The sequence below is a fragment of the Neophocaena asiaeorientalis genome, unplaced genomic scaffold (assembly GCF_003031525.2).
Source record: "Neophocaena asiaeorientalis asiaeorientalis breed wild unplaced genomic scaffold, Neophocaena_asiaeorientalis_V1.1 scaffold99, whole genome shotgun sequence".
In the NCBI taxonomy this organism is placed as follows: Eukaryota; Metazoa; Chordata; class Mammalia; order Artiodactyla; family Phocoenidae; genus Neophocaena; species Neophocaena asiaeorientalis.
In genome coordinates this window covers 2,863,459-2,890,231 of record NW_020173022.1, presented here as the reverse complement: position 1 = coordinate 2,890,231, position 26,773 = coordinate 2,863,459, and the positions used below count along the sequence as shown (strand labels likewise).

Sequence of the window (26,773 nt, the reverse complement as noted above, 5' to 3'; positions counted from 1 at the left end):
CCGTACAATGAAGTGAATCAGCTCTATGTATACCTATATCCCCTCCCTCTTGGACCTCCCTCCCCTGCTTCCCCCACACCTAGGTCATCACAGAGCACCAGGCTGAGCTCCCTGTGCTATACAGCAGGTTCCCACTAGCTATCTGTTTTACCCATGGTAGTGTATTTATGTCAAACCTAATCACCCAATTCATCCCACCCTCCCCTTCCCCCCACGTCCACATGTCCGTTCTCTACATCTGTGTCTCTATTCCTGCCCTACAAATTGGTTCATCTGTACCATTTTTCTAGTTTCCACATACACGTATTAATATACGATATTTGTTTTTCTCTTTCTGGCTTACTTCACTCTGTATGACAGACTCTAGGTCCATCCACGTCTCTACAAATGACCCAATTCCATTCCTTTTTATGGCTGAGTAATATTCCATTGTATATATGTCACATCTTCTTTATCCATTCATCTGTCAGTGGACACTTAGGTTGTTTCCATGTCCTGGCTATTGTAAACAGTGTTGCAGTGAACATTGGGGTACATGTGTCCTTTTGAATTATGGTTTTCTCAGGGTATATGCCCAGTAGTGGGATTGCTGGTCATATGGTAGTTGTATTTTTAGTTTTTTAAGGAACCTCCATACTGTTCTCCATAGTGGCTGTATCAATTTACATTCCCACCAACAGTGCAAAACGGTTCCTTTTTCTCCACACCCTCTCCAGAATTTATTGTTTGTAGATATTTGGATGATGGACATTCTGACTGGTGTGAGGTGATACCTCATTGTAGTTTTGCTTTTCATTCTTCTAATAATTAGTGATGTTGAGCATCTTTTCATGTTCCTCTTGGCCTTCTGTATGTCTTCTTTGGAGAAATGTCTGTTTAGGTCTTTCACCCATTTTTTAATTGGGTTGTTTGTTTTTTTTGATATTGAGCTCCATGAGCTGTTTCTATATTTTGGAGATTAATCCTTTGCCGTTGCTTCATCTGCAACTATTTTCTCCCATTCTGAAGGTTGTCTTTTCATCTTGTTTATGGTTTCCTTTGCTGTGCAAAAGCTTGTAAGGTTGATTAGGTCCCATATATTTATTTTTGTTTTTATTTTCATTACTCTAGGAAGTGAGTCAAAAACCATCTTGCTGTGGTTTATGTCAAAAAGTGTTTTTCCTATGTTTTCCTCTCAGAGTTTTATAGTGTCTGGTCTTACATTTAGGTCTTTAATCCATTTGGAATTTATTTTTGTGTGTGGTGTTAGGTAGTGTTCTAAATTCATTCTTTTGCATGTAGTTGTCCAGTTTTCCCAGCATCACTTATTGAAGAGGCTGTCTTTCCATTTTATGTTCTTGCCTCCTTTGTCATAGATTAGGTGACCATATGTGCATGGGTTTATCTCTGGGTTCTCTATCCTGTACCTTGATCTATATTTCTGTTTTTGTGCCAGTACCATACTGTCTTGATTACTATGGCTTTGTAGTATAATTTGAAGTCAGGTAGCCTGATTCCTCCAGCTCCATTTTTCTTTCTCAAGATTGCTCTGGCTATTTGGGGTCTTTTGTGTTTCCATACAAATTGCAAAATTTTTTGTTCTAATTCTGTGAAGAATGCCATTGGTAGTTTGATAGGGATTGCCTTGAATCTGTAGATTGCTTTGGGTAGTATAGTCATTTTCACAATATTGATTCTTCCCATCCAAGAACATGGTATATTTCTCCATCTGTTTATGTCATGTTTGATTTCTTTCATCAGTGTTTTATAGTTTTCTAAGTACAAGTCTTTTGCCTCCTTAAGTAGGTTTATTCCTAGGCATTTTATTCTTTTTGTTGTGATGGTAAATGGGATTGTTTCCTTGATTTCTCATTCCTTGATTTTTCATTGTTAGTGTATAGGAATGCCAGAGATTTCTGTGCATTAATTTTTTATCCTGCAACCTTACCAAATTCATTGATTAGTTCTAGCAGTTTTCTGGTGGCATCGTGAGGATTTTCTATGTATAGTATCATGTCATTGGCAAACAGTGACAGTTTTGCTTCTTCTTTCCCAATTTGTGTTCCTTTTATTTCTTTTTCTTCTCTGATTACTGTGGCTAGGACTTCCAAAACTATGTTGAATACGAGTGGCAAGAGTCAACATCCTTGTCTTGTTCCTGATCTTAGTGGGAATGGTTTCAGTTTTTCACCATTGAGTATGATGTTTGCTGTGGGTTTGTCATATATGTCCTTTATTTTGTTGAGGTAGGTTCCTTCTGGGCCCTTTTTCTGGAGAGTATTTATCATAAATGGGTGTTGAATTTTGTCAAAAGCTTTTTCTGCATCTATTGACATGATCATATGGTTTTATTCCTTAATTTGTTAATATGGTGTATCACATTGATTGATTTGCATATATTGAAGAATCCTTGCAACCCTGGGATAAATCCCACTTGATCATGGTGTATGAACCTTTTAATGTGTTGTTGGGTTCTGTTTGCTAGTGTTTTGTTGAGGATTTTTGCATCTCTGTTCATCAGTGATATTAGTCTGTAATTTTCTTTTTTTGTGTGATATCTTTGTCTGGTTTTGGTATCTGGGTGGTGGTGGCTTCGTTGAATGAATTTGGGAGTGTTCCTCCCTCTGCAATTTTTTGGAAGAGTTTGAGAAGGATTGGTGTTAGCTCTTCTCTAAATGTTTGATAGAATTCGCCTGTGAAGCCATCTTGTCCTGGACTTTTGTTTGTTGGAAGATTTTTAATTATAGTTTCAAGTTCATTACTTGTGATAAGTCTGGTTATATTTTCTAATTCTTCCTGGTTCAGTCCTGGAAAATTGTACCTTTCCAAGAATTTGTCCATTTCTTTGTGGTTGTCCATTTTATTGGCATAGAGTTGTTTGTAATAGTCTCATATAATCCTTTGTATTTCTGTGGTGTCAGTTGTGATTTCTCCTTTTTCATTTCTAATTTTACTGATTTGCATCCTCTCTCTTTTTTTCTTGATGAGTCTGGCTAAAGGCTTATCAATTTTGTTTATCTTCTCAAAGAACCAACTTATAGTTTTATTAATCTTTGGTCTTGTTTTCTTCATTTCTATTTCATTTATTTCTTCTCTGATCTTTATAATTTCCTTCCTTCTACTGACTTTGGGTTTTCTTTGTTCTTCTTTCTCTAGTTGCTTTAGGTGTAAGGTTAGATTGTTTATTTGAGATTTTCCTTGTTTCTTGAGGTGAGATTAAATTGCTATAAACTTCCATCTTAGAACTGCTTTTGCTGCATCCCATAGGTTTTCGGTCGTCGTGTTTTCATTGTCACTGTTTCTATGTATTTTTTGATTTCTTCTTTGATTTCTTCAGTGATCTCTTGGTTATTTAGTAGTGCACTGTTTAGCCTCCATGTATTTGTGTTTTTTACAGTTTTTTCCTGTAATTGATGGGCTATTACTATAAGTAATGCTCCTATGAGCATTCTTAAGCATTTCAATTAGTGAACATATTTACTCATTTCTGTTAGACACATACTTAGGAGCAGAACAGAGTACACATATATTTGGCTTTAGAAATAATGCCAACTACTTTGTTTTCCAAAGTAGTTGTGCCAATTTTCAGTCCCACCAGTAATGTACAAAAGTTCCAGTTATTCTACATCACCAACATATTTTGGCGTACAGCCTCTTTAATTATAGCCTTCATAGTGGTATCTCATTGTGGTTTTAATTTGCATCTCCCTAATCATTAATGAAATTGAGTACCTATTTTTATTTATTTGTTATTGGATGTGGCTAATAAAGTGAAGTGCCTATTTAAGTCTTTTGCCCATTTTTCTCTTCTAAATCTTTAAAAGTTTGATTTGTAAATTCTTTTACATAATGCATTTTAATGGTCATCTAGAGATAGTGCCTCCATATTTGAAGTATGTCGACAAATAGTGTATATGTATTTGTTTTGGTGCACCCTTCACACAGCGAGGAGTTTTCAGATTAGAAATAATTAAAAGACCAGGTAGTTGGAAGGTGAAAGTAAAGATAATGTAGTTGGCAGAATGAGAATGAGGATTTTGTGGTGAGCTGGAGAAAGTTGAAACAAAATAATCTGGGTCCTTGAATCGCTGTCCATTTTGATTATGACTGAGAGATAATAACAGAGCCAGCTCAGTGTTTTACTGTATTTTGATGTTCTCTGACATGTGGTTATCACAGGCAGAGGCTGTATACTACTGTTTTTATGAAATATATGGATTTTCAAGATTAAAACCCTTGGGGTTAGGTGGGGGAACACTATATACCAAGAGAGAAATTAATAAAATTTTAACCCAAGTAGTCTAAGAGACTGGCACTTTGGCAAGTTAGTGAGGAAAATTATTTGGAACAGTTGGACTTTGAGAGGACCACAATTTATTCCACACAGCTAGTTGGATGCTCTGTTGACCTGTAAATCTTTGTCTAACAGATAGCACTGATCTGTTGCCAAGAGTTGTTAGCAGACTATTAGTAAATCAAATTTCATAACCAGTATCTAAAAATTGGATTTCTATAAGTATTTGCTTTTGCCATTACATGTATTAATCAGTGGTCATCCACTATTCTGTTAAAGTCTTCTTTTCATGATAATAAACATTTCTTAATTAGTTTGTATGATTATGTAACATTCCTTTTTACTAGTATAATTGATTGGAACTAAAATTACTTTATTACTTCATACCAATAAGTAAAGTTTAATTTTGTTAACATTATTCAACAAAGAAAAAACATGTTTATAACAGTCTAATTTCTACCAAAAACTTAGAAGACGTGATTTTTTAAGAACCATTTTTCTCATGTGAGGTCAACAGTATAGAGACAAAATAAAACCAGGTTTATGTTACAAATTAGAATTATTTGAAGAACTTTTTTCAGAGGCACCAAAATAAAAAAGAAGTTCCCACAGTGGTGGTAAGTGTTGCCATGTCACACTGGGGACTTAGAAGTTAATCAATTTCTTTATACTTGGTGGCAAAAAGTAGCAAAAATTACAGAAAAGCACCATTACTATTCCCTTAAACATGTCTTGTTTCTCAGTTCCTCCTAGATACAACCTTTTGAGATCGAACAGTCTCAAGTAGTGTGGTTTGGACTCAGAGATGATATAATTTCTCTCTTTAAACTCTTATTTTTTATTTTTGTATTTCAAAGTAAATTAACCTATTTAGTTTGACCACAACCAAATTAACTAAAACTTCTGAAAATATATTATTATGAAATTTTTTGACTGATCACCATCATGTAATTTAGAAAAAACACCTAAGGCGTAAATGATACAACCCCACCCATATATTATAAATAATATAAACTAATTGTCCTTTTCCTGTCTCCTTGTCACCGTTAGTTTTTCTCATTCTTCATTTTTCCCCTCAATGTTTTTCAATTTTGTATATAATATAGTATTCTTTTATTTGAAGTTTTCTGTTTCTTTTCAGCTCAACAAGAAGATGATGAATTTGTGTGTCAGATAATTTATGTCTTCTACCAAATGGTTTTCCACCAAGCCACAAGAGATGTCATAATCAAGGAAACACGTATCCTTCAATGTTTACCATAGATAATGACATTTCACATATTAAGAAAAGATGCATTTTTAGGTATTTTTTCTTGCAAGTATTCAAATATTGTAGAAAATATCAAGTTTTGAAATAAATTTAGAGGCAAGCTATTCTTCATAGAAGCTATTTACCCCAAATCAGTATTATATGTAAGGTACATTGGAGAACAATTTTATTAACTTGTCAGGTTTCCTAAAAAACCTAACAAATATCTCATAACTTCCTTCTCTATTAACATAACTTAAATGTCACAGGTTCCTAGGACTATCCTTAGTCCTCTTTTAATCTTACCTTATTCACTATACATGGGAAAACACATCTACTGTTCCCATGACTTCAGCTCCTATGCTACTTATATGCTAATAAGTATTTTATATCTTCGAAACCTCTTTCTTGAGTCCCAGGCATTTGTTGCTAACTGCCACCTGGATGTCTTCCACCTACCTGAGGGGGCATAGTATGGCCTATAAAGCATTATAATTAAATAATATAATATAATATAATTAAATAGCCCTAATTTTAAATGCACTTACTAGCTACAGGACATTGGATAAGTTACTTAATCTCCTTGAGCATCTTACATCTATAAAATGGCCATAATATTATTAAAATAAAAAGACCTCCTATAGGATAGCTGTCAGTACTAGTGGATTTAAATCATCTATAATAGTTCCCAACACAGAGAGGTTCTCAGAAATTGGTATTTTATCACTATTGCATCCAAAAGGGTATTCAATATTGCTAACATCTCCCTCTCAAAAAGTCTACCTTCTGTATTCATGGTCGATAATAAGTGTCATCCATCCAGTCCCTTAGTTGAAAATGTTGTGTCTGCTGTCTCTTTTACTATATATAATCATTCATTTATTCTGCAAACATTTATCAAGTTCTGACCATCTAACAGGTACTGTTTTAAGTGCTAGACATATAGAAGTGTCAGTCCCTGTACTCAAGGAGTTTATAGTCTAATTGGAAGGCTAGATAAGTAAATCAATATAAAATTAAAATCCAGTATAATCAATGTCATAAAGGTATGTACATCAGGCACAGGATAGGATATATATAAACCAAGTCTGGGAATGTCATGAAAGGCTAGCAGTGGATGTGGTATCTAAGCTGAATCTTTGTGATTTTTGTTTTTTTTTTTCAATTGTGGTGGTCTGCTCATTTGTGTACAAAAAAAAAAAAAACTGCTTTCAAATACTGCATAAAATCGTTCATTACCCATATGAAAAATCTAAATTTTTTTTGCATATAGCTCTTCATAACCTGACCTTAACCTATTTTTCCAGAGTTTCCCCTTAACCTTATAATACACAGTTTCTCTTAGCATACCAAAATTCTCATCATTTATCAGACATTACCCTCGCTGTCATAACTTATTCCCTCTTCGTATGCCTTGTCAAACTCAGATGCATTTTTCTCCTTGTTTTTAACCTGACAGTCTCCAATTCATCAAAGATACGTTTATAAGCCATCTTCTCAGCTAAGCCTTTCTAATCCTGTGCCTACTTTCTTACCACTGGGAGTAATTTCTTTATTTTTCGCCTCTAATAAAGTACTTTAAATTATGTATTTATATGCCTGTCTCTACCAAAAGATTTTGAGCTCCTCTAGCTCAAGGACTGGCTTTGTCTTCCTTTTATCCATACCCAAAACTTAACATAGTACCTGCCATGTGGTTAGAACTTGTTTAGTCAATGAATTCATGTGTCTAAATGGTTAAAGCTCTTTCAAAATTTAAAATTTAATTGGGATACTTTTTTATACACTAGGCTATTGCTCAAAACATTTTGAGGCTCCTCTGGTGTTCAGAGCCAATAACACATGCTTTAAGTATTAACATTGCCTTGCTTTTGAGGACAAGTTGAATTTCTGGAACCATATAAGGTCTCCAAGAGTCAAGTCTGATTAAAGCAAGTTTAATTGAGAAATGTTCATTTTGCTAAGGGCTGTCAAAATGCAAATACTATTTTGCTGTAACAGCATCACTAGAGAGAACTCTTTTTATCATAAAGTAATAAATATTTTTAAAATGTGGCTTATAAACTAACTCTCCCAGAAAGATAAATTCGAAATACACTTTTGAGCAATGTTAACATTGTTGGAATAACTTTTCAGCTGTGTTCCATGGAATGCGTTCCTTTAGAATTAATAGTTGCTTAATGAAAAAAGGTTCTGTGATAAATGAGTTTGGGAAACACTGAGTTAAAGTTAAACATATTATTGCTGCAGGGTCTTCTTGGAGCCTTTAATATGCTTTTCTGGGTTGAGAATCTAAAAGAATATTTTATGTAGAGAAGATTTATATAACTGCAGAAGTCACTGTAAGAAACACATATTAGAAAACATGAAAGTGAAAGTATAGCTTTTTCTAGGTAACTTCTTTGGAAGACAGCCCCTTGTTTATGTGTCATCTCATAGTGTTTCTTCCTTAGGACTAAAGAAGAATGAAGCATTTAAAGTATGTACCAAGTGCCTGACACACAGTGAATAAATGTTACCTCTGTTCTGGTCTGTCTGTTTTAAATGTACTCTCACTACCTTATTACCAAAGCTCACACTATTAAGGCTACTTGTATTTGACTTTTTCTTCTCAGTGTAACTCTCTTTTCATTTTCTCCCAAGTGCGATTTTTGTTAAGCCATTGAATCTAAAGTCAATACTTTTTAAATAGTTATTCTGAAGAATATAACATGTTGATAATGGTGGGAGTGGGAGATAAAAGATCTGCTGAATTAAAATTTTTACAAAAGCATCAAGGAATATTAGATCTGATGCTTTAGTCCATGTCTTAAGATTGGATAAAGATTGCTGAAGGGCTTCAGCCCAATATTTTGCTTTTCAAAAAACAGGATTTTTGTTGATGTCAATGATATTTGAGTATGTCTCATATTTTGTAACATAGTTTAAAATTATTATTTAAATGTTTCACCATAATTTTAAGCATTTTACTGTAATTTTTCTCTATGAAACCAATATACTTAAATATTTTATAAATTTATTTATTTATTGTATTATTTATTTTTGGCTGCGTTGGGTCTTTGTTGCTGCATGCCGCTTTCTCTAGTTGCGGCAAGCGAGGGCTACTCTTCATTGCAGTGCGCAGGCTTCTCATTCCGGTGGCCTCTCTTGTTGTGAAGCACAGGCTCTAGGCACGTGGGCTTCAGTAGTTGTGGCACGTGGGCTCAGCAGTTGTGGCTCACAGGCTCCAGAGCACAGGCTCAGTAGTTGTGGCGCACGGGCTTAGTTGCTCCACGGCATGTGGGATCTTCCCGGACCAGGGCTCGAAGCCGTGTCCCCTGCATCGACAGGAATATTCTTAACCACTGAGCCACCAGGGAAGCCCTTAAATATTTTAAATAAAATTTATTAGTCAGGAAATCCTTGCTTTTTCCAATTTTTTAAGTTAGAAAATCTGATCAACATTATTTGATAAAATTTTTAATGGAATGAAAGAAACTTGACATTTTGAAATGGTTGGTGTAGACTTATTTTAGGTAAATATATGATTTATATTAAGATGTTTGAAATAAAAATGGCTCTCAGCACAACTCATAGAAATTGAGAACCAGTGCTATAATAATAATTAATTTTCATATAATCCTGACAGTTTCAGCATGAAAAATAAAACAACCCAAATTAGACTAGATCCTTTTAGATTCCTCCTGAGAATTCCTAAGAGTTTCCTAAGAATTTTATTTTCATCTTATCTTTTTTTTTTTTTTTGCGGTACACGGGCCTCTCACCACCGTGGCCTCTCCCGTTGCGGAGCACAGGCTCCAGACGCGCTGGCTCAGCGGCCATGGCTCACGGGCCCAGCCGCTCTGCGGCATGTGGAATCTTCCTGGACCGGGGCACGAGCCCGTGTCCCCTGCATCGACAGGCGGACTCTCAACCACTGCGCCACCAGAGAAGCCCTCCAATTTTTTAAGTTAGAAAATCTGATCAACATTATTTGATAAAATTTTTAATGGAATGAAAGAAACTTGACATTTTGAAATGGTTGGTGTAGACTTATTTTAGGTAAATATATGAGTTGTATTAAGATGTTTGAAATATTAAAAATGGCTCTCAGCACAACTCATAGGAATTGAGAACCAGTGCTATAATAATAATTAATTTTCATATAATCCCAACAGTTTCAGCATGAAAAATAAACCAAATTAGACTAGATCCTTTTAGATTCCCCGAGAATTCCAAAGTTTCCTAAGAATTTTATTTTCATCTTATCCTCACAAAATCCATGGGTAGTATGTAGACTAGGTCTTATTTATTTATTAAATAAAAGTTTATTGAGCACCTGTTATATTCTCAGAGCTGGGGATACCATAGTGAACAAAATAGACCAAGTCCCTACCCTAATGGAACTTACATTACAGTAGAGAAAAGAGGCAATAAACACCATTTTCTTTACAGATTTTTCTAAAAATGAATTTGAATGTACACAGATATATTTTTCTGTATATTCTTCTACACTTTAAATATATCCTTTTTATTCCTCCCCAAAATAGTAAGTAGCACTGATGAATAGAAGATCTGGGATAACCTCTGTCTTTGCCACTTGCTATGAAACTTGATAAAATTTTTTTGGCATTATAATCATTGCCTCAAAAAATGTCATTTGCTTGTACACATGTGCTAGAGTTTCTTGTTAGAAACTTGTGGCCTTTGTTTCAAATAGTTTTAACCAAGGACAACTTTAAGTATTGGAGATTATAGCTTTCCTTCTTCACTGCCTGTTTCAGATCCATTGAGGTTTCTTTATTGATTTGAGTTTTCTTTATTCTTCCCTTTTCCCCTACTTGTTATTTATACATTCCATTTCTTTTCTTTTGTGTTAGTCTTAAAGTTCAACGTGCATTCTCACCAAGTTCTAAATGAATATATCTGTTCTTCTACTTGTAAGTCTAATGTCTCCACTTCCATCGTCCATGTTATTTGTTGCTCTCTAGTATTGTAATTTCACCTCATTTTTATAACATAAAATTTTTATAACATTTAAAAATTATTATTTTGATTATCACTTTTTAAAAACCAGTGCTTATTTAGGATTTATACTATGTTAAATAATATAGAATGTTTCCTCATTTACTGTTTTTTCTTGAATTCAGTTCCTCTATTTTTCTGCATTGATTTTCTTTCATAATTGATTACATTCTCTTATACTGCTTAGTGAACATCTATGAATAATAAATATATCTGTATCTGAAAATAACTCGTTTGTCCTCTTTAATAATAATTTAGCAGAATATGGAATTCTAGATTTCTAGTTATTTTCCTCAGCAATTTGAAGGTATTTTTCCACCTTGAATTGCTGCCAATGAGAAGTCTGTAGTCTACTAATTATCTGTCATAAAGTCTGATGACAATTTACTTTTTTTCCCCTTATAAGTGACTCGATCTTTTTGCCAGGAAGACCAAAGTATGTTTCTGAGTTTTTTTAAAGCCAAGTAGTTTTATTAGAATTTGACTTGGTGTTCGTCATCCTTGCTTGATTTTTCCAAGTATGCAAATATAGTCTTTCAGTATATAGTTTTGTCTTTTTTTTTTTAATTTTAGGCAAATTTTCTTGAGTTGTAGTTTATAGTATTTGTTCTGTTGCTTTGGTTGTCTTCTTTAGAATATCTATCAATATTATGTTGGATCTTCTTTGCCTATCTTTAGTATCTGTCATTTTCTAATCTTTTTACTTTCTTTTCAGTTTTTAAAATTTTATAAATTTTCTTCTTTTTTACCTTCTGTTTAACTTAGAGTTTTATCTGTTGCTTTTATTTACTCTTGCATTATTATAAACTTAGTTTTTATATATTTGAAATGATTTTTATGTTTATTTTTAGTTATTTCTGGAATTGTTTCTCTGAATTTTCTAATTCTGATTCATATTGTTCTTTCATATATATCTATTGATTTCTTAAATTCTTTTATTTCTTTTTGAAATATTAGCGTTGCAGCTTTCAGCTTTTATGTGAAAATGTCTTATGTTTTCTCTTCCTTATAATAACCATACCCATATATGGGATTTGACTATGATTCTTTCCTGTTGTTGTGCAAAATTTTTTGTATGTGAATTTTTGTGTGAAATTAATTTTTCTGAACTTTTAGGAGGGTCAGGTCAATCAAAGTTTTACAACTATGCAGCTATAGAGCTCCTTATTTAGTTACTTTCACAAGTTTCATGGTTTCAAAAATATGGCCTTGGATGTTCTGAGATTTACTGGCTCTGTTTTCCTTACCCATTTTTATCTAGTTCTTTCCCCCCCTTTCTTATCCCTATTATCCATGTTTTTTAAATAAATGAAATATTAAATATTTTTGGTCATCTTGTAGTAATGATTTTATTTTAAAGTTTGAAGTTAAATTTCAGATTAACATTTGAATTTAGAGAAATGCAGGATTCTCTAACATGATTGAATAGCTGCAATCTCAAACACAGTTTGTTTCTTTAACCACTTTTTATTTAGAGGCTCCAGCGTACCTCATAGATCTGATGCATGATAAAAATAATGAAATCCGAAAAGTCTGCGATAATACATTAGATATTATAGCGGTAAGTAATTTTTCTTCCTACACAAAGTATAACAGTCTTTATTTTGTGGGGCGAAAGAGACATTGTACACCTGTTTAGAGCTTTGCATTCAATGTACGCATTGAATTTGAATTTTGGTAAAGTTCAGAAGATGCAATGATACTAAATTCACTTTTCAATTGAAGTATAGTTGACTTACAATGTTGTGTTAATTTCTGCTGTAAGCAAAGTGATTCAGTTGTACATATACGTACATTCTTTTTAATATTTTTTCATTATGGTTTATCACAGGATATTGAATATAGTTCCCTGTGCTATACAGTAGTACCTTGTTGTTTATCCATTCCATGTATACTAGTTTGTATCTGCTAACCCCAAACTCCCACTCCATCCCTCTCTAACCCCCTTGGCAACCACAAGTCTATTCTCTATGTATGTGAGTCTGTTTCTGTTTTGTAGATAAGTTCATTTGTGTCATATTTTAGATTCCACACAAAAGTGATATCATATGGTGTTTGTGTTTCTTTTTCTGATTTACCTCATTTAGTATGATAAACTCTGGGTCCACCCATGTTGCTGCAGAGGACATTATTACATTCTTTTTTATGGCTGAGTAGTATTCCATTGTATATATGTACCACATCTTCTTTATCCATTCATCTGTCAATGGACATTTAGATTGTTTCCATGTCTTGGCTATTGTGAATGGTGCTGCTATGGACATAGGGATGCATGTATCTTTTTGAATTATAGTTTTGTCCAGTTATATGCCCAGGAGTGGGATGGCTTGATCATAATGGCAACTCTATTTTTAGTTTTTTGAGGAACCTCCATACTGTTTCCCATGTGGCTGCACCAGCTTACATTCCCACCAACAATGTGGGAGGGTTCCCTTTTCTCGACACCATTTCCAGCATTTGTTACTTGTAGACTTTTTAATGATGGCCATTCTGACTGGTGTGAGGTGGTACCTCATTGTAGTTTTGATTTGCATTTCTCTAATAATTAGTGATGTTGAGCATCTTTTTATGGCCTGTTGACTATCTGTATGTCTTCTTTGGAGAAATGTCTGTTTAGGTCTTCTGCCCACTAAATTCACTGTTTAAACATTATTAAGACCTTTGGCTTTCAACTTTTAAGTATAGGCTCCTTACTTAAAGAGGTTTTATACATATTCAGAGTTTTAGGTCTGGTCTAAATGCCATCTCAGAATCACTTGTTTTTCAGAAAAATTATTGCAGAGAAGCAGGGAGTTTGATGACAGTTTTGCCAAAACTCAACACAGTCAACTTTGCAGTTTGGCCATTACATTTTTTAAATAAATCAAATCTTATATCAACTATTTTTTCAATTCTTTGATAATTTTTGTTGTAGACATAGATTTGTTTTATAAGTTGCTTTGGAATGATGAAACACCCCCAAATTTTAATGTTATCCATGACTTTAGAAGTTTTTAAAGTATATGTAACTGTAAGAATTCGATCAGAGGGATAATCTGAGCCCTGGATTAGAAACGTGCTCACTGTGCAGACTTTTCTTCAGACATTGTGCTGCCCTTCTGCCTGGACTTGACCCTTGTACCTGGGATGTGCTAGATGCTGGATTACTTTGAATATTTTTCTCACCTATGGCATACACACATGTACAACCTACTTCCTTCTTTGGACTGGATTTACACTGTTTATTTTGGCTCATCCTGTAAAAAATTTCTTGAATATAGCCTATACAGTAGTTTTTCAAAGTTTTACTTAAGTGTTTTAAGAGGATCAGAATAGCAGTTTAAAGAATCAATTAACACCTTCTGTGAAATCCTCTAAGTTGGCATTTCTGCTAGTGATTTCATTACAAAGTCAGATTACCACCAGGTACTTTCTGGTCCATTTCATGCATTTTATTTTAGAAATTCATCTTATTTGATTTCATCTGTTTTTTTGGATTTGACAAAATATATCATTACTGGTTTAAAACTAAATCTTTAAACCATTATTGGCTTAAAACTAAATCTTGACATTTTAGCTTTGATATCTAAATTAAAATAGGGAAGCTTTATGTATTAAATCATTGCTTCACCAAGATGTTTCATACATATAAGCCACTGATCACAGGGTTTATGAACAATATCATGACTCATGTACTATTTTCTAGATCACTAATGTCATTGTTGTATATAAAGTATATAGTATAAGAGTAAGAAACTTCTTAAAGTTCTATATCTGATTATCTTACCTTAAGCAATGAGGAAAAGAGAGAGATGTCAGTCTGTTATGAATTGCTTTTATCATACTTTTAATATTACCTTCTTTTGAGAAAAAGTAGATGGAAGGTAAAAATATGTTTAGATTTATGTATTAGGTATGTTTGGTTTAGAATACAGGCTAGTGATAGTTCCAAAAGGCCAGCTTAGTCTTATAAAAATATTTATTGTAAAATGTGAATTTATTTGTCATAAGATAAAATTTTCATTCCCAATTATTTCTAAGCTCTGGGCTCAAGCCTCTCATTTTAAACAGGAGTTATCAGGAGTTATCCCCACCCTGTGTCTTCTGTCCTAGCTCTCTCTTTCTCTCTAGAATCAACATTTTGAAAAAATGTCTACATATTACTTCCTTCACTTCTTCACTTTCCCATCCTCCTTTCTACATTCCCCTTTCTCCTTTCTACCAATTCTTGCTTCTGCCTCCATTACTGCATTGAAGTGGTGCTTACGAAAGTCACCTTGACCTTCATTTTTCTAAATCCAATGAATATTTTTAGTCTTCATTTTACTTCGTTGATCCTACCCTCCTTGCAAGAACTTATAAATCCTGGTCAGAGTTAAAATATAAAATCACAAAGAAAATTATTTTAGATTATTACATTCATAAAAAGCCTTGTGAATAAGAGGACTTCCAAGAAGAATCAGCAAAATGAAACTGGTGATACGTCAGCTAGCTCTGTCTGGTTCCCTAAGATGCTGTCTGATCATGTGAGTTAGTATAAAACAAATTTGAACAAGTAATCTGAAAGTTCACCTAATCTCTCTATACCTCTCTACACTGGACTTACAAAGTAAGTGTTTGATGTGGTGCCAAGTAATTTTAGATTGTTTCATTTCATACTTTGTAAAACTTAAGTCTAAAAAGATACTCAGAAATACTAGAGTTGTTAAATTGAGAATATTTAAAGATATTCACATGTGAATTATTCATGTGATCTGGAAGTCCTATGCTGTGCTACTCAACTGAGTCATAGTCATAGCTGAGTTTCCTAGAAGAGAAGGAAGTAGTCCAATACAGCTGATAGGTGGGCACCAGACTCTGGAAACATCCCATGTTCTGCTAGAAGAATGTTTTTTTACCTTTCTGCTATTATAGACCTGTAGGATTCAAGGCCCTGGCTCAATTTTATCTTGGTAATAGGAAACTGCACCACCAGGGGCAGCTTCTTCCCAAAACATTTTTCTTCCCTTGTCAGTTGAGTAGGGATTCTGATCTTAGATTAAACTTTTGGCCTCTATGAAGTGGCAACTTGATCCAATAGAGTATTGCATTTAGAGTACAACTGATTCTAGTTCTCTCACCTGCTGAATAATCTCAGGCAACTTATTTAACTTTTTGAAGATTTAGTTTACAGTGACACTTCTGAGGATTAAAGAAGTTAGAGAAAATATATATGAGCATCTGCCACATGATGGTCACTCAATATGTTTTGTTCAAACTAAACCAAAATTCACACCAAGTTGTGAAGTTTATGTATAGATTAAATATCTGGATCAACGTTTCCTTTCCTTAGTACAGTTAATTATTTATGTTATTTTCTGTTCAACTTTTAAAATGATATGGGAAGATAATCTGTTCACAGTTTGGATTTAAACTCTGGAAAGTTATTTGGAATATATATATATTTTGGCCAGACATATTTCTATTTGTAGTTTACTTTAAGATTGTCCTGAAAAATGGCTGAATTTGGCACTTTAAGACTTCATGTCAGGGAAGTTAACAGAATGGGTCAATTTACTGAAAGGTGTTGATTAGGACAGTGTAGAGAAATAGGAAGCTACCTTTGCTAGTGTAGAAGTGCCCCATGTGTTAAATTACCCATGTTCTGAATCTGTGGTGACTAATTTGGATTTGGACTCAATTTATCAGACCAAACCAGACTAACCTCAGACCAAAGTTATACTCCTGGTTTGCTGGGCCTCATTTGGAAGAAATTTGAGGAGTGGGGCATTTTAATGCATCAGTAAAAAGACAGCTTCTCAGGTCCACTTGGGACGTAGCTGCCATTCTTTAGTTCTTTGAGCTCAGACTCTATTACTGATCACGACGCAGGGTGTTATTTGCTTGTCCCAAATCTTTTTAAAGAGTAAAACAAGAGGAAATTGACTTAATTTGAAACAGGAGAAACTTTGATTACAGACACAGCAAAGATGATGAAACACTAGAAATAGGCTGTCAAGGGAGAATGTGAAGTCTGTCCAGTTAACATTAGTAACAGCTAAATAACCAACTTTCTAAAATAGTTTGTTAGAAACCTGCCTAAAATGGAAGTAGATGATCTCTTAAGACTCTTTTTTACCTCTAGATTTTGATTTCCGAGTATTCTTGGCATGGCTATGATCAAAAAAATATAGAAAGAGTGGGAATATTTGTAGCTTAAGGCGATTTATCTTTAAGAAAGCAAACTTCTTGCACTCAAGACAAATATCATGGAATAATACCAAGAAAAATTAGATGCCTTGCAAACCTTAGGGAAATATGCCCTCTGCAGTAAAGTATTCTTTCCCCAAATTATAGAAATGTTACATTAGTGATGAAGTGTTTAATGTTTTTAGGCCCAGGCCCTCAATTGGTGAATTGAAACAGATATGTGTTCATAGTACTCTCTGTACTGTAGAGGATTACATGTTTGGTGATGCAGTCTCTGTTGCCTCATCAGCAAATTGTTGCCTGTCTGACTAGGCTTTGCATGTAGCTTTGGGAGGCAGGGAATGGGGTAGCTGCAGAGAGGAGAACGGAGGCCAGGAGAGAGGAGCCTAGCTTCCTCATCTTCCAAGGGAATTATACAGCAATTGATCATTGCCTTTTCTCTTCCAAGACTTGAAGATCATCAAGGGAAGATCAGAACCCTCTATACATAGAGAGCTTCTAAAAACCCAATTAGATTTTTATCCCTCAGTCCTTCCTCAGCTTTGTATGAAGTATTTGAGAACTTCAAATTCCTCCCCAATTAGTAAACAATTTCCTCCCCTGACATTACTGGGTTGTCAAACATTTAATACATGTTTATTAAGCACATACTGTGTTCCAGACAACTAAGGTTGACACTGGGAATAAAAAACAACACGAAGTCTCTAGAATATAAAAGTTTACAATCTAGACCCCAGGATACTGTCGTCTAGACATGAACTGGCCTTTCAGGAGCAGTACTACTACATGGGCTGTCAATAGATATTCTGTACTAATGCATTGCACATTGTATCTACAGGATGTTTATGGAGAAGGGAATGTACCTAGGTTCTCTGGTAAAATACTGATGTCTGTTGCCTTCTAGCCAGCCACAGGCCTACATGTGATTTGATACTAACACAGGTTTGTGTCACTAAGATTTTGAATGGCAGCTTTTTCTCTTTTAACTGTTAATTTTGATCATTGGCAAATTGTGTATATTAAAATAATCTGGAATTATTTTAAACTACGAAAACAAGGTGCTATCTTCATTCTAGGATAGACACAATTATATTTAATAAGACTGGTATATTGAAGTGAGATAAACTAATGTAGGTTTACATGTAACCTCTAAGACATCAACTGTCATAGTCCCCCCAAAAATTACCAGGGGAAGCCTGTGTCAGACAGAAAAGGTGGATTTATTAATAATAAATGTCTAGCAAAGGAGAACGCTTTTTAAAAATATCTTATAGTATCTTTTTTTTTTTTTTTTTTTTTGTGGTATGCAGGCCTCTGACTGCTATGGCCTCTCCCGCCGCGGAGCACAGGCTCCGGACTCGCAGGCTCAGCGGCCATGACTCATGGGCCCAGCCGCTCCGCGGCATGTGGGATCTTCCCGGACCGGGGCACGAACTCGTGTCCCTTGCATCAGCAGGCAGACTCTCAACCACTGTACCACCAGAGAAGCCCTAAAAATGTCTTATAATATCTTGAAAGGGAAGTTATAGAGAAAGTTTCATAGGGTTAGGATTAGGGTTAGCTTAAAACTCAGGTTATTTCAGGACAGGATTTCAAAACCATGAATGGGTAGGGATTGGTAAAATGGGTAGAAGGTTTTTACTTTTAATTGGCTTGCAGGTTGATTATGGGCACAGAGCGGGGATTTTCAAGTGAGTTGTTGACAGAAACTTCTAAAATGTTCTTTCCAAAGCAGGTGGAGTTGGTTCTTGCTTGTTCTACAGTCTTGGCAAATTTTCATTTCTCAGATTTGTAAGTTTGATGTTAATTTCTCAATTCCATACAGTCAAATTGGGCTTCGTGAGATAAACCCAGTTGGTTTTAGTGGTTAGCCCTCTTATGGAGTTCATTTTTATATTGCATAAATCTGAAAGGCAGAAATTTAAGATATTTTTCTAGTTTATTAGAATTTACATGCATATATATATATATACACATATATGCATGTGTGTATATTCCCTGCCAGTATTATGCATGTTACTTTATTGCTTTTTTTAATTGTCAGCAGTTGGATTTTAAAAAAAAAGCATGGTATGAAAGAAAAGTCATGATTCCTTGCTTAAATAAATTTTATTTAGTTATATCTTTTACTCTGTGGACATGATATTTGAAATGATATTACACAGATGAGCCTCCTCAGTGCTTTAAACAGAGGTTGAAGTGATAATTGTACTTTGAGGTCTGGTTAGAAAATGCCATAGTCAAGACTAAAGGGCAACATTTGGGACAGTACCATTGAGAAATAGGTAGTATGTGCATAAAAGTCAACAACTCTATATGTATGTGTGTTTAATTATGTGTTAGATAAATATAGATAATATATACATATCATTGGGAGAAGTATTTTCTAAGCTATAAAAGGCATCTTTTTAGCAGCTACTACCTTAATCTTAATGAGCAACTAAATTACTCTAGATCTGCTTTAATTTAGTATGAAGAATTGTATTAAATAAACCATATTACATTCTCAATTAGGGAGCAGCCACGTTAAAGGAGAAAGGAAAATCTGTTTTCCATCAGTTACGTTAGAACACAAAGCAGATCTATGTAGCTCTGTGTTACCCTGTAGTGTGTTAATCAGATACAAGGTGTGACGGAAGCCAGTGACAAAGAGTTTTCCTGATAGTGAACAGGCTCTGATAATAAGCTGGTTAAGGCTTCATAATGTTTCAGTGGTTTAGTAGTAAACAAAATGATATAGGACTTCAGAAAGGATGGCACATTCCATATAAAATCAAAACATAAGTCTTTTGTGACACTTTAGAATTTATGAAAACTAGTGCTTAAGGTCATAATGTCAGGAGCTGAGAAGAAAATAAAAGACAAAGCATGTGTACCTTTAAATACAAGACAAACTAGAGTCCCAAAGCAAGGATATCAGGGTGCACTCCTTGTGAAAAGAAGCATTTCAAAAATGAAGAAAAAACAACTGTATTCCTAGAGTATTTCCACAATAGCTTGATAAATTTTGATGACATTTCTTGCCTGTGTTTGAGCTATGACATCCCTGAATTCCCGTATCTATTTTCTGATAATGAGGGGGCAGTGATATAAGAGGGAAGTAGGGATTTGGGGGAGAGGGGTTAGAGGGAATTGGTTTTAATTGATATATGTTGAATTTATTAAATTTTGATACAATATTCATTTAGAATTGCTATGTAATTTTTAAAAGATGACCTCTATATTGCTATTATTCTGCAGTTTGGGGGGATAGTTATTTCAACAGCTTTATGAGGTAATGGTATTAATTATAGATTTGTATTTGAGGAATTTTAGAATTTGAATAAATCTTAGATTTGTTTCATTTTACAATTGAAGAATCTGAGACCAACAGATTTTAAAATACCTTTAGAAGGTTGTATATTTCTGTTAGTATCAGAACTAGAAGGAGAACCCAGGTCTCTTGGCCCTTATCCAATGTTCTTTGTATTATACTATACCACATTATTAGTGTCTATAAATTCAGACTCTGAGACACAAAGAAAGTATGACTTTGCCAGGGCTATTAAACTATACTCATTGAGGATAGATACAGAAGATAGCTGAGACTAGGGATTCCAGAATATGCTGGTCCACTGGGGTATGATAAAGCTTTCACTGGTTTTCACTAAAATGGAAAAGAGAGGGAAAAGAAAAAAGTGTGTGTGTGTGTGTGTGTGTGTGTGTGTGTGTGTGTGTGTGTGAAAGTCAGAGAGGAAAGAGAAGAGAGAGACCAGAACTGGGAGGAGTCGTAAATGTAAAGTTAAAGTGTTTTAGTGTTGGGAAGGTATATCTTTATTTTGAGATCGTCTTTCTCACATTTTTAGTCTTAAAATGGCCTTTCTTTTATAAAACAATAATCGTAGGTGGAACTTGATTTACATTTAATATCAGTCCCACAGATTTACTTTTTTTAAAAAATTAATTTATGGGCTTCCCTGGTGACGCGGTGGTTGAGAGTCCGCCTGCCGATGCAGGGGACATGCGTTTGTGCCCCGGTCCGGGAAGATCCCACATGCCGAGGAGCGCCTGGGCCCGTGAGCCATGGCCGCTGAGCCTGCGTGTCCGGAGCCTGTGCTCCACAACGGGAGAGGCCACAACAGTGAGAGGCCCATGTACCGCAAAAAATAATAAATAAATACATACATAAATATATTCATTTATGTATGTATTTATTTATTTTTGGCTGCGTTGGGTCTTCGTTGCTACACGCTGGCTTTCTCTGGTTGCGGCGAGCAGGGGCTACTCTTTGTTAAGGTGTGCAGGCTTCTCATTGCAGTGGCTTCTCTTGTTGCGGAGCACGGACTCTAGGCATGCGGGCTTCAGCAGTTGTGGCACTCGGGCTCAGTAGTTGTGGCTTGTGGGCTCTAGAGCACAGGCTCAGTAGTTGTGGCACACGGGCTTAGCTGCTCCACGGCATGTGGGATCTTCCTGGACCAGGGTTCGAACCCATGTCCCCTGCGTTGGCAGGTGGATTATTTATTTATTTTTTTTTTCTTTTGCGCTACGCGGGCCTCTCACTGCTGTGGCCTCTCCCGCTGAGGAGCACAGGCTCCGGACACACAGTCCCAGCGGCCACGGCTCACGGGCCCAGCCGCTCCACAGCATGCGGGATCCTCCTGGACCGGGGCACAAACCCGTGTTCCCTGCATCAGCAGGCGGACTCTCAACCACTGCGCCACCAGGGAAGCCCTGGCAGGTGGATTCTTAACCACTGCACCACCAGGGAAGTCCCAAGTCCCACAGATTTACTTTTGAACCTTTCTAAAATCTAAAATTCTTGGGACCACTGTCCTAACCTATTAATTCACTATGGTTGATAAATAGATCTTCAACATCCATAAGCTAAAATATTTAATTTTCAAGAAATATGGAACATAAAAATCAGTGTTTCAGAAACATAAAGATGAAAAATACAGCATCATATAGCAAAACTGTACTATCTTTTTTGATTCTAAACAATTTGCTATTAAGGAAAAAGAAATGAAAATATTTAAACAAATATTGCGTTCCTCATAACATGCTTCATTCCAAGATGCTACATTTGGTAAATATTCGAATACCTGAAGCTGCATTATCACAAACTAGAACAAACCTTTATGGCACAAGTATAATATCTTAATAATGTTTTATACTTAGCCTCTAAATTTAAAAATGCATATTTTAAAACATCCTCCAAAGTTAGCTGTTAATATTAGAATTAAGAAAGTCACTGAAAACTAGTATATACCGGTATTTATTGTGGTTCTATCTAAGGTAAAGATATTAGGGTATTTTTTCTATAATTTTCAACTTTCAGTCAGGAAATAGTTTCATAATGGAAATAGTTTTATAATCATAAAACTCCAAATGTTTTCAAAAAGTCATAACTGCTTGAGACTTTAAGGCCTTGATACTGTTTGGTCAGGGTTTTTTGCCATTTTCTTTCCTATGATCTATAACAAAAAGCTCGCTGTATTTAATAAGTCTCAAGGCCATCTTTTGTGAAAACTCCACATGTCATTGCAGTGGATTCATTGTAGTAGGATTCTGTAATCATTGTTGGATCTTCTGCAGAACATAATTTTCTATATCCTAAATGATTACTCAGCTTGGTATAGAATAACATATTCTGTTTCATATTTACTGAGGGAGAAACTTGTTTTTGTTTTTTTTCTGAAGAGCTGAGAAGACAACCATAGTTGTTATCCAGTAAACAATAATGTACATGTTACTCATTATGTTAGTCATAGAAAAGTAAGCCTGTTGTTTTATTGTACAAAAATACTTAAAATAAGAATAAAATTATCTTTAATAAAGAAAATAGTACAATCTATATCATTGTTACTGTACTTTTTGGCCTTATGTTAAGAGATGCCCTGGTTCTGTGGGTTTGCTCAGTCATAAACTGATATTAAAAAATAATCATAATAAAAGGAAGGCAAAAGCTTTAAAGGAATTCAGATCAGCATAAGGGTAGTCTTATTAAATCTGATGCTAACTCACCGCATTGGAAAATCAGCTTTCCGAAGACACTAAGAAGTCAAGCTTTAGTGTCACAAGCTAGCCATGGAGTCTCATGGATGTTTTTGGTTTGTGTGTTTGGACTTCTGTCAAATATAGTGTAGATAGTCTTTAAACAAAAAAACTCAGACTTGTGTGTGTAGGTTCATTAATAAGAACATTGCAATAAGTTTAAAGGGTAATAAGGCTTAAGTTAGAAAGGCTGTTGTTTGTGATGAAAACAGCTCATTTTTTACACATTTCTACATTTATTAGATGTATTTTTATTATTAAACTAGAATAGTAAAATCTTACAAGGGTAGAGATGATAACTCATAGAATAAGCGTGAATTTTCTTCTTTGTGCAGAGCATTACTTACTAGGCCAAATACATTTTTATGGATATGCAGTTGAAGGCTTTACTTTTTTATTTTATTTTTTTGGCCACACCATGCAGCATGTGGCACCTTTGTTCCCTGACCAGGGATCGAACCTGCGCCCCCTGCATTGGAAGTGCAGAGTCTTAACCACTGGACCACCGGGGAAGGATTTACTTTTTTAAATTATATGTACCCCTGTAACGTTTCACAGATATTCACAAGAAGCAAGTTTTAGCCTTAGTGGAATAGCAAACCCCATATTTTACATGCTTTGGGTGCTTGATGATTTCAACTTCTGTTCTTACACTAGGAATCCACATACTTGAACTTAAATTATAATAAAACTTTCAAATCATATGTCTATCATCTTCCTTGGATACTTCTTCATTCAGATAATCAAATTTAAAATTTTTCTACCAAAATGAAAAGTTAGTTTTATACCTCTTGCCCAGTGAAACAAACTGCTATTCATGAAAGAAACAATACCACTCAAATTAGTTCCAGTATTTAATGTAGATCTAATAGGATACCTAGTATTATAAGGCATATTCTATTAAATACTGTGATTATAACAGTTGAATTAATGTTTATTATTTTAAGTAAAATGCAATAATATTTATGATAACTCTTTTATACAATTTAATTTTAAATAATTAGGAAATAAACTGACAACTAATAGGAATTTTAATAGATAACCACTAGAAAGAAAGAACGGTTAATAATTTGGTGACAAAATTGCCATTAGCAGTACCATAGCCAAAAAATATCTTCTACTTCCACCAACCTAAGTTGAAAAGTAACATCTATATAGTTTCAGAGTTGTACAGTATAGAACACATAGTCTAACAGCTGACACTGCTAAGAGATATATTGATAATGTGAAACTTAAAATTTAACAAGAAAAATTTTGATAATAATAAATACCTTTATTATAAAATTTCATATGTATTCTTACATCCCAGAAATTTATTCTGTGATGACAGTTTTTGACTTCAGCCTTACTTGGCTTTGTATGAAAATTGCTCAGCATTTACCTAAAATATATATTTGGTCCACCTCTTAGTTATCGTGATGATCCTAACTATTGGAGGACAGTAGTATTGCCTGGCACCTTTCCAACTGGCACCTTTCCAACTTATAAACAAAAGTGTTAAAGAAAAGACAGAGGAATTTAAAACTAAGAACCCGGTGATTAGGATGACAAGAAATACCTGAAGCCATTTTTTCCATCTAAGTCATCAGTGGTACTGTCCATTAATTAAGTGAATACACTTGTCAGAAGTAACCACCACCTGTGGAGCTAGATAGGTTTAGCTGTAACTTTTGTAATAATTTGCCTACTTGCCCTTCAAAAACACGCACCAATGAAGTTCTCTGTCAATAGATGCTACAGATACAATGAATAAGCCACAGTCTTGCTCCTCAAGAGTTCATGGTTAAAGCAGGAGATGTTTAAAGAAATAATTATGACTAAGACATTATTATTTTGTGGTTGAAACAAAATTGAATTAAATTCTGCTATTTGTTTTTTGTAGTAAACCATTTCAGTTTTTAGGAGAAATTCTTTAATAGTGCTTTTTTTTTTTCCTACTGAAAAATGTTATCTAAACAAAGAGATACAGCGAAAGATGTAATTTTAATGCTCAACCACCTGTCATTAGCGCCACAGTAATTATAGCCACAAAACTCTTTGGAAGCTGAAGTCTGGTTGCTTACCTAAATTCTAGTAATACTTAGATAAAGAATTTGTGAAATTTGAATTTTTCCAGTTTTTGCCATTGCCAATGGCGATTGATAATCCAAACAGAGATGTCTTAATATATGTAATAAATTGATTTTTATTGATTATCGTGTACAGTAATTCTGAACAGGTACTTTTAATGTTTTCTCTGACCCAAACAAAAGCCCCAAAATTCTCTTCTTATAAGCTAAATGTACTGCTATCTGAGTGCCAAGGAAGTGCCTTCATAAGCTTACATAAAAATAATTGACTTTGTTTGCAATAGGAATATGATGAAGAATGGGCTAAGAAAATTCAGAGTGAAAAGTTTCGCTGGCATAACTCTCAGTGGCTGGAGATGGTAGAGAGTCGTCAGATGGATGAGAGTGAGCAGTACTTGTATGGTGATGATCGAATTGAGCCATACATCCATGAAGGAGACATTCTCGAGAGACCTGACCTTTTCTACGGCTCAGGTAAAATGATAACCAAAGCAAAAATAAGTAGTCTCTGTGTGTGATATAAATAGGGATTTTTGTCTGCCAACCTTGCTCATTCCCAAGCTTTGTAAGCACTTCTTTTAGTATATAAATGGCCTTCTGCTAATGATTTTAGACATAACATCAGTATACACACCAAGCAAACCTATTAACTCACCATTATTTTTTTCCAAGTTAGTCTTTGATGTGATCCCCATTAAAAGGGCTGTGTTTGATGTGATCCCCATTAAAAAGGCTGTGACCAGGAAAATTAATTGCTCTTAGTTTATTATTTTCTAGAATGTGTAACTTAAAATGACATCTTCAAGATTGCTGACTTCTGTTTGAAAATGTGATATTTTTCTCTATTCTGCATTTATTTAAATGTATAATTTACTAATTTATGTTTTCTTTTCCAGTGTGTTTCATTTTAACAGTCTCATTTTGCCATGGTTTTGCTTTAGTTTCGAACTAGTAACCCCTGTTTGGTTCTCTGGTTGGGAAGGTTTAGACACTTTATAGCAATAGTTTTTTCATTCTAAACTCTTGCTAGTATTTTCAAGGCAAAATTTAATTTTTACATAGATCTTACATACCCTTGTTGATTCTGCCATCCTGCCTTTTTCCAGGGATTTTGGTACTAAGAACAGTAAGTTTTTGCATATTCTCCCTTTTAATGTGTTGCACTGTTACCAGTATTAATTACTTCATTGAAGTCATTTAGTTGAAGAGACAAAAGAAAGGATTTCTAACTAAGATCTGTAGCAGGTTGCAAATAAAAAGCATTTAAAGTAATTGTATCTGAATTAATGGCTCACCTTTTTTTCCTACTATGTATTCATTCATATATTTTCATAATTGTATTCTGTGCATATTGCCCATAAGGCTGCATTATTTTTATATTTGATATAGATACTTGAATCCTGGAAAATTGGTACTTTACTTTGAAAATTAAATAGATTTCTTCCTAACTGAACTTTACAGTAGTTATGAAATACTGCTTTGAGTTTCAAACCAGATGGAGTAGATGATTAATTTCAACCAACCAGAATTTCTTAATTCAGTAATGGCAAGCAGCTGTTCCTTACCTAGTCAGATATTCATGAAGTAAAATGATGTAAAATATATATGATGTGAATTTTTTGATAATAGAAATCAGAATTTCTTGGAATCAGGTTTCTTGCTTTGAAAATTGATAGATAGCTACTTTTCAGTGTGAATCAATGAGCAGTTTCCAAAAATGAGTAAAACATGTAACCACCTCAGTATTTAACTTTGTTGTTTTAATACAATTAGAATTTCAGAACAGATTTCTAAAAAATTATACCACTTATCCAAAATTAATTCATTTAACTTGACCCCTTAAAATGAAAATCATAACATTTTTCTGTGAGATACAATTAAAATGTACAACCTATGCTTTTGTGAGAAATCTGAATTGTACACATTTTTATATATCTAAATTTAGAAACAGCCACAGCTGATGGAAAAATAAATAAA

General features: G+C 34.3%; 1 protein-coding gene and 1 non-coding gene across 2 annotated transcripts in view; one reads left to right on the top strand and one right to left on the bottom strand.

Moving 5' to 3' along the window:
- The window catches only part of KIFAP3 (kinesin associated protein 3), a 152,450-nt gene that overhangs the window by 90,757 nt on the left and 34,920 nt on the right, over positions 1-26,773 (top strand). Inside the window, exons 16-18 of the mRNA XM_024742440.1 lie at positions 5,415-5,513; positions 12,002-12,087; positions 25,081-25,270. Coding sequence (XP_024598208.1) covers positions 5,415-5,513; positions 12,002-12,087; positions 25,081-25,270 — 375 coding nt within the window. The remainder of the gene's footprint in view (positions 1-5,414; positions 5,514-12,001; positions 12,088-25,080; positions 25,271-26,773) is intronic.
- Positions 23,167-23,239, bottom strand: TRNAG-UCC (transfer RNA glycine (anticodon UCC)). Its single transcript has one exon. It is a non-coding gene; the product is annotated as a tRNA-Gly (tRNA).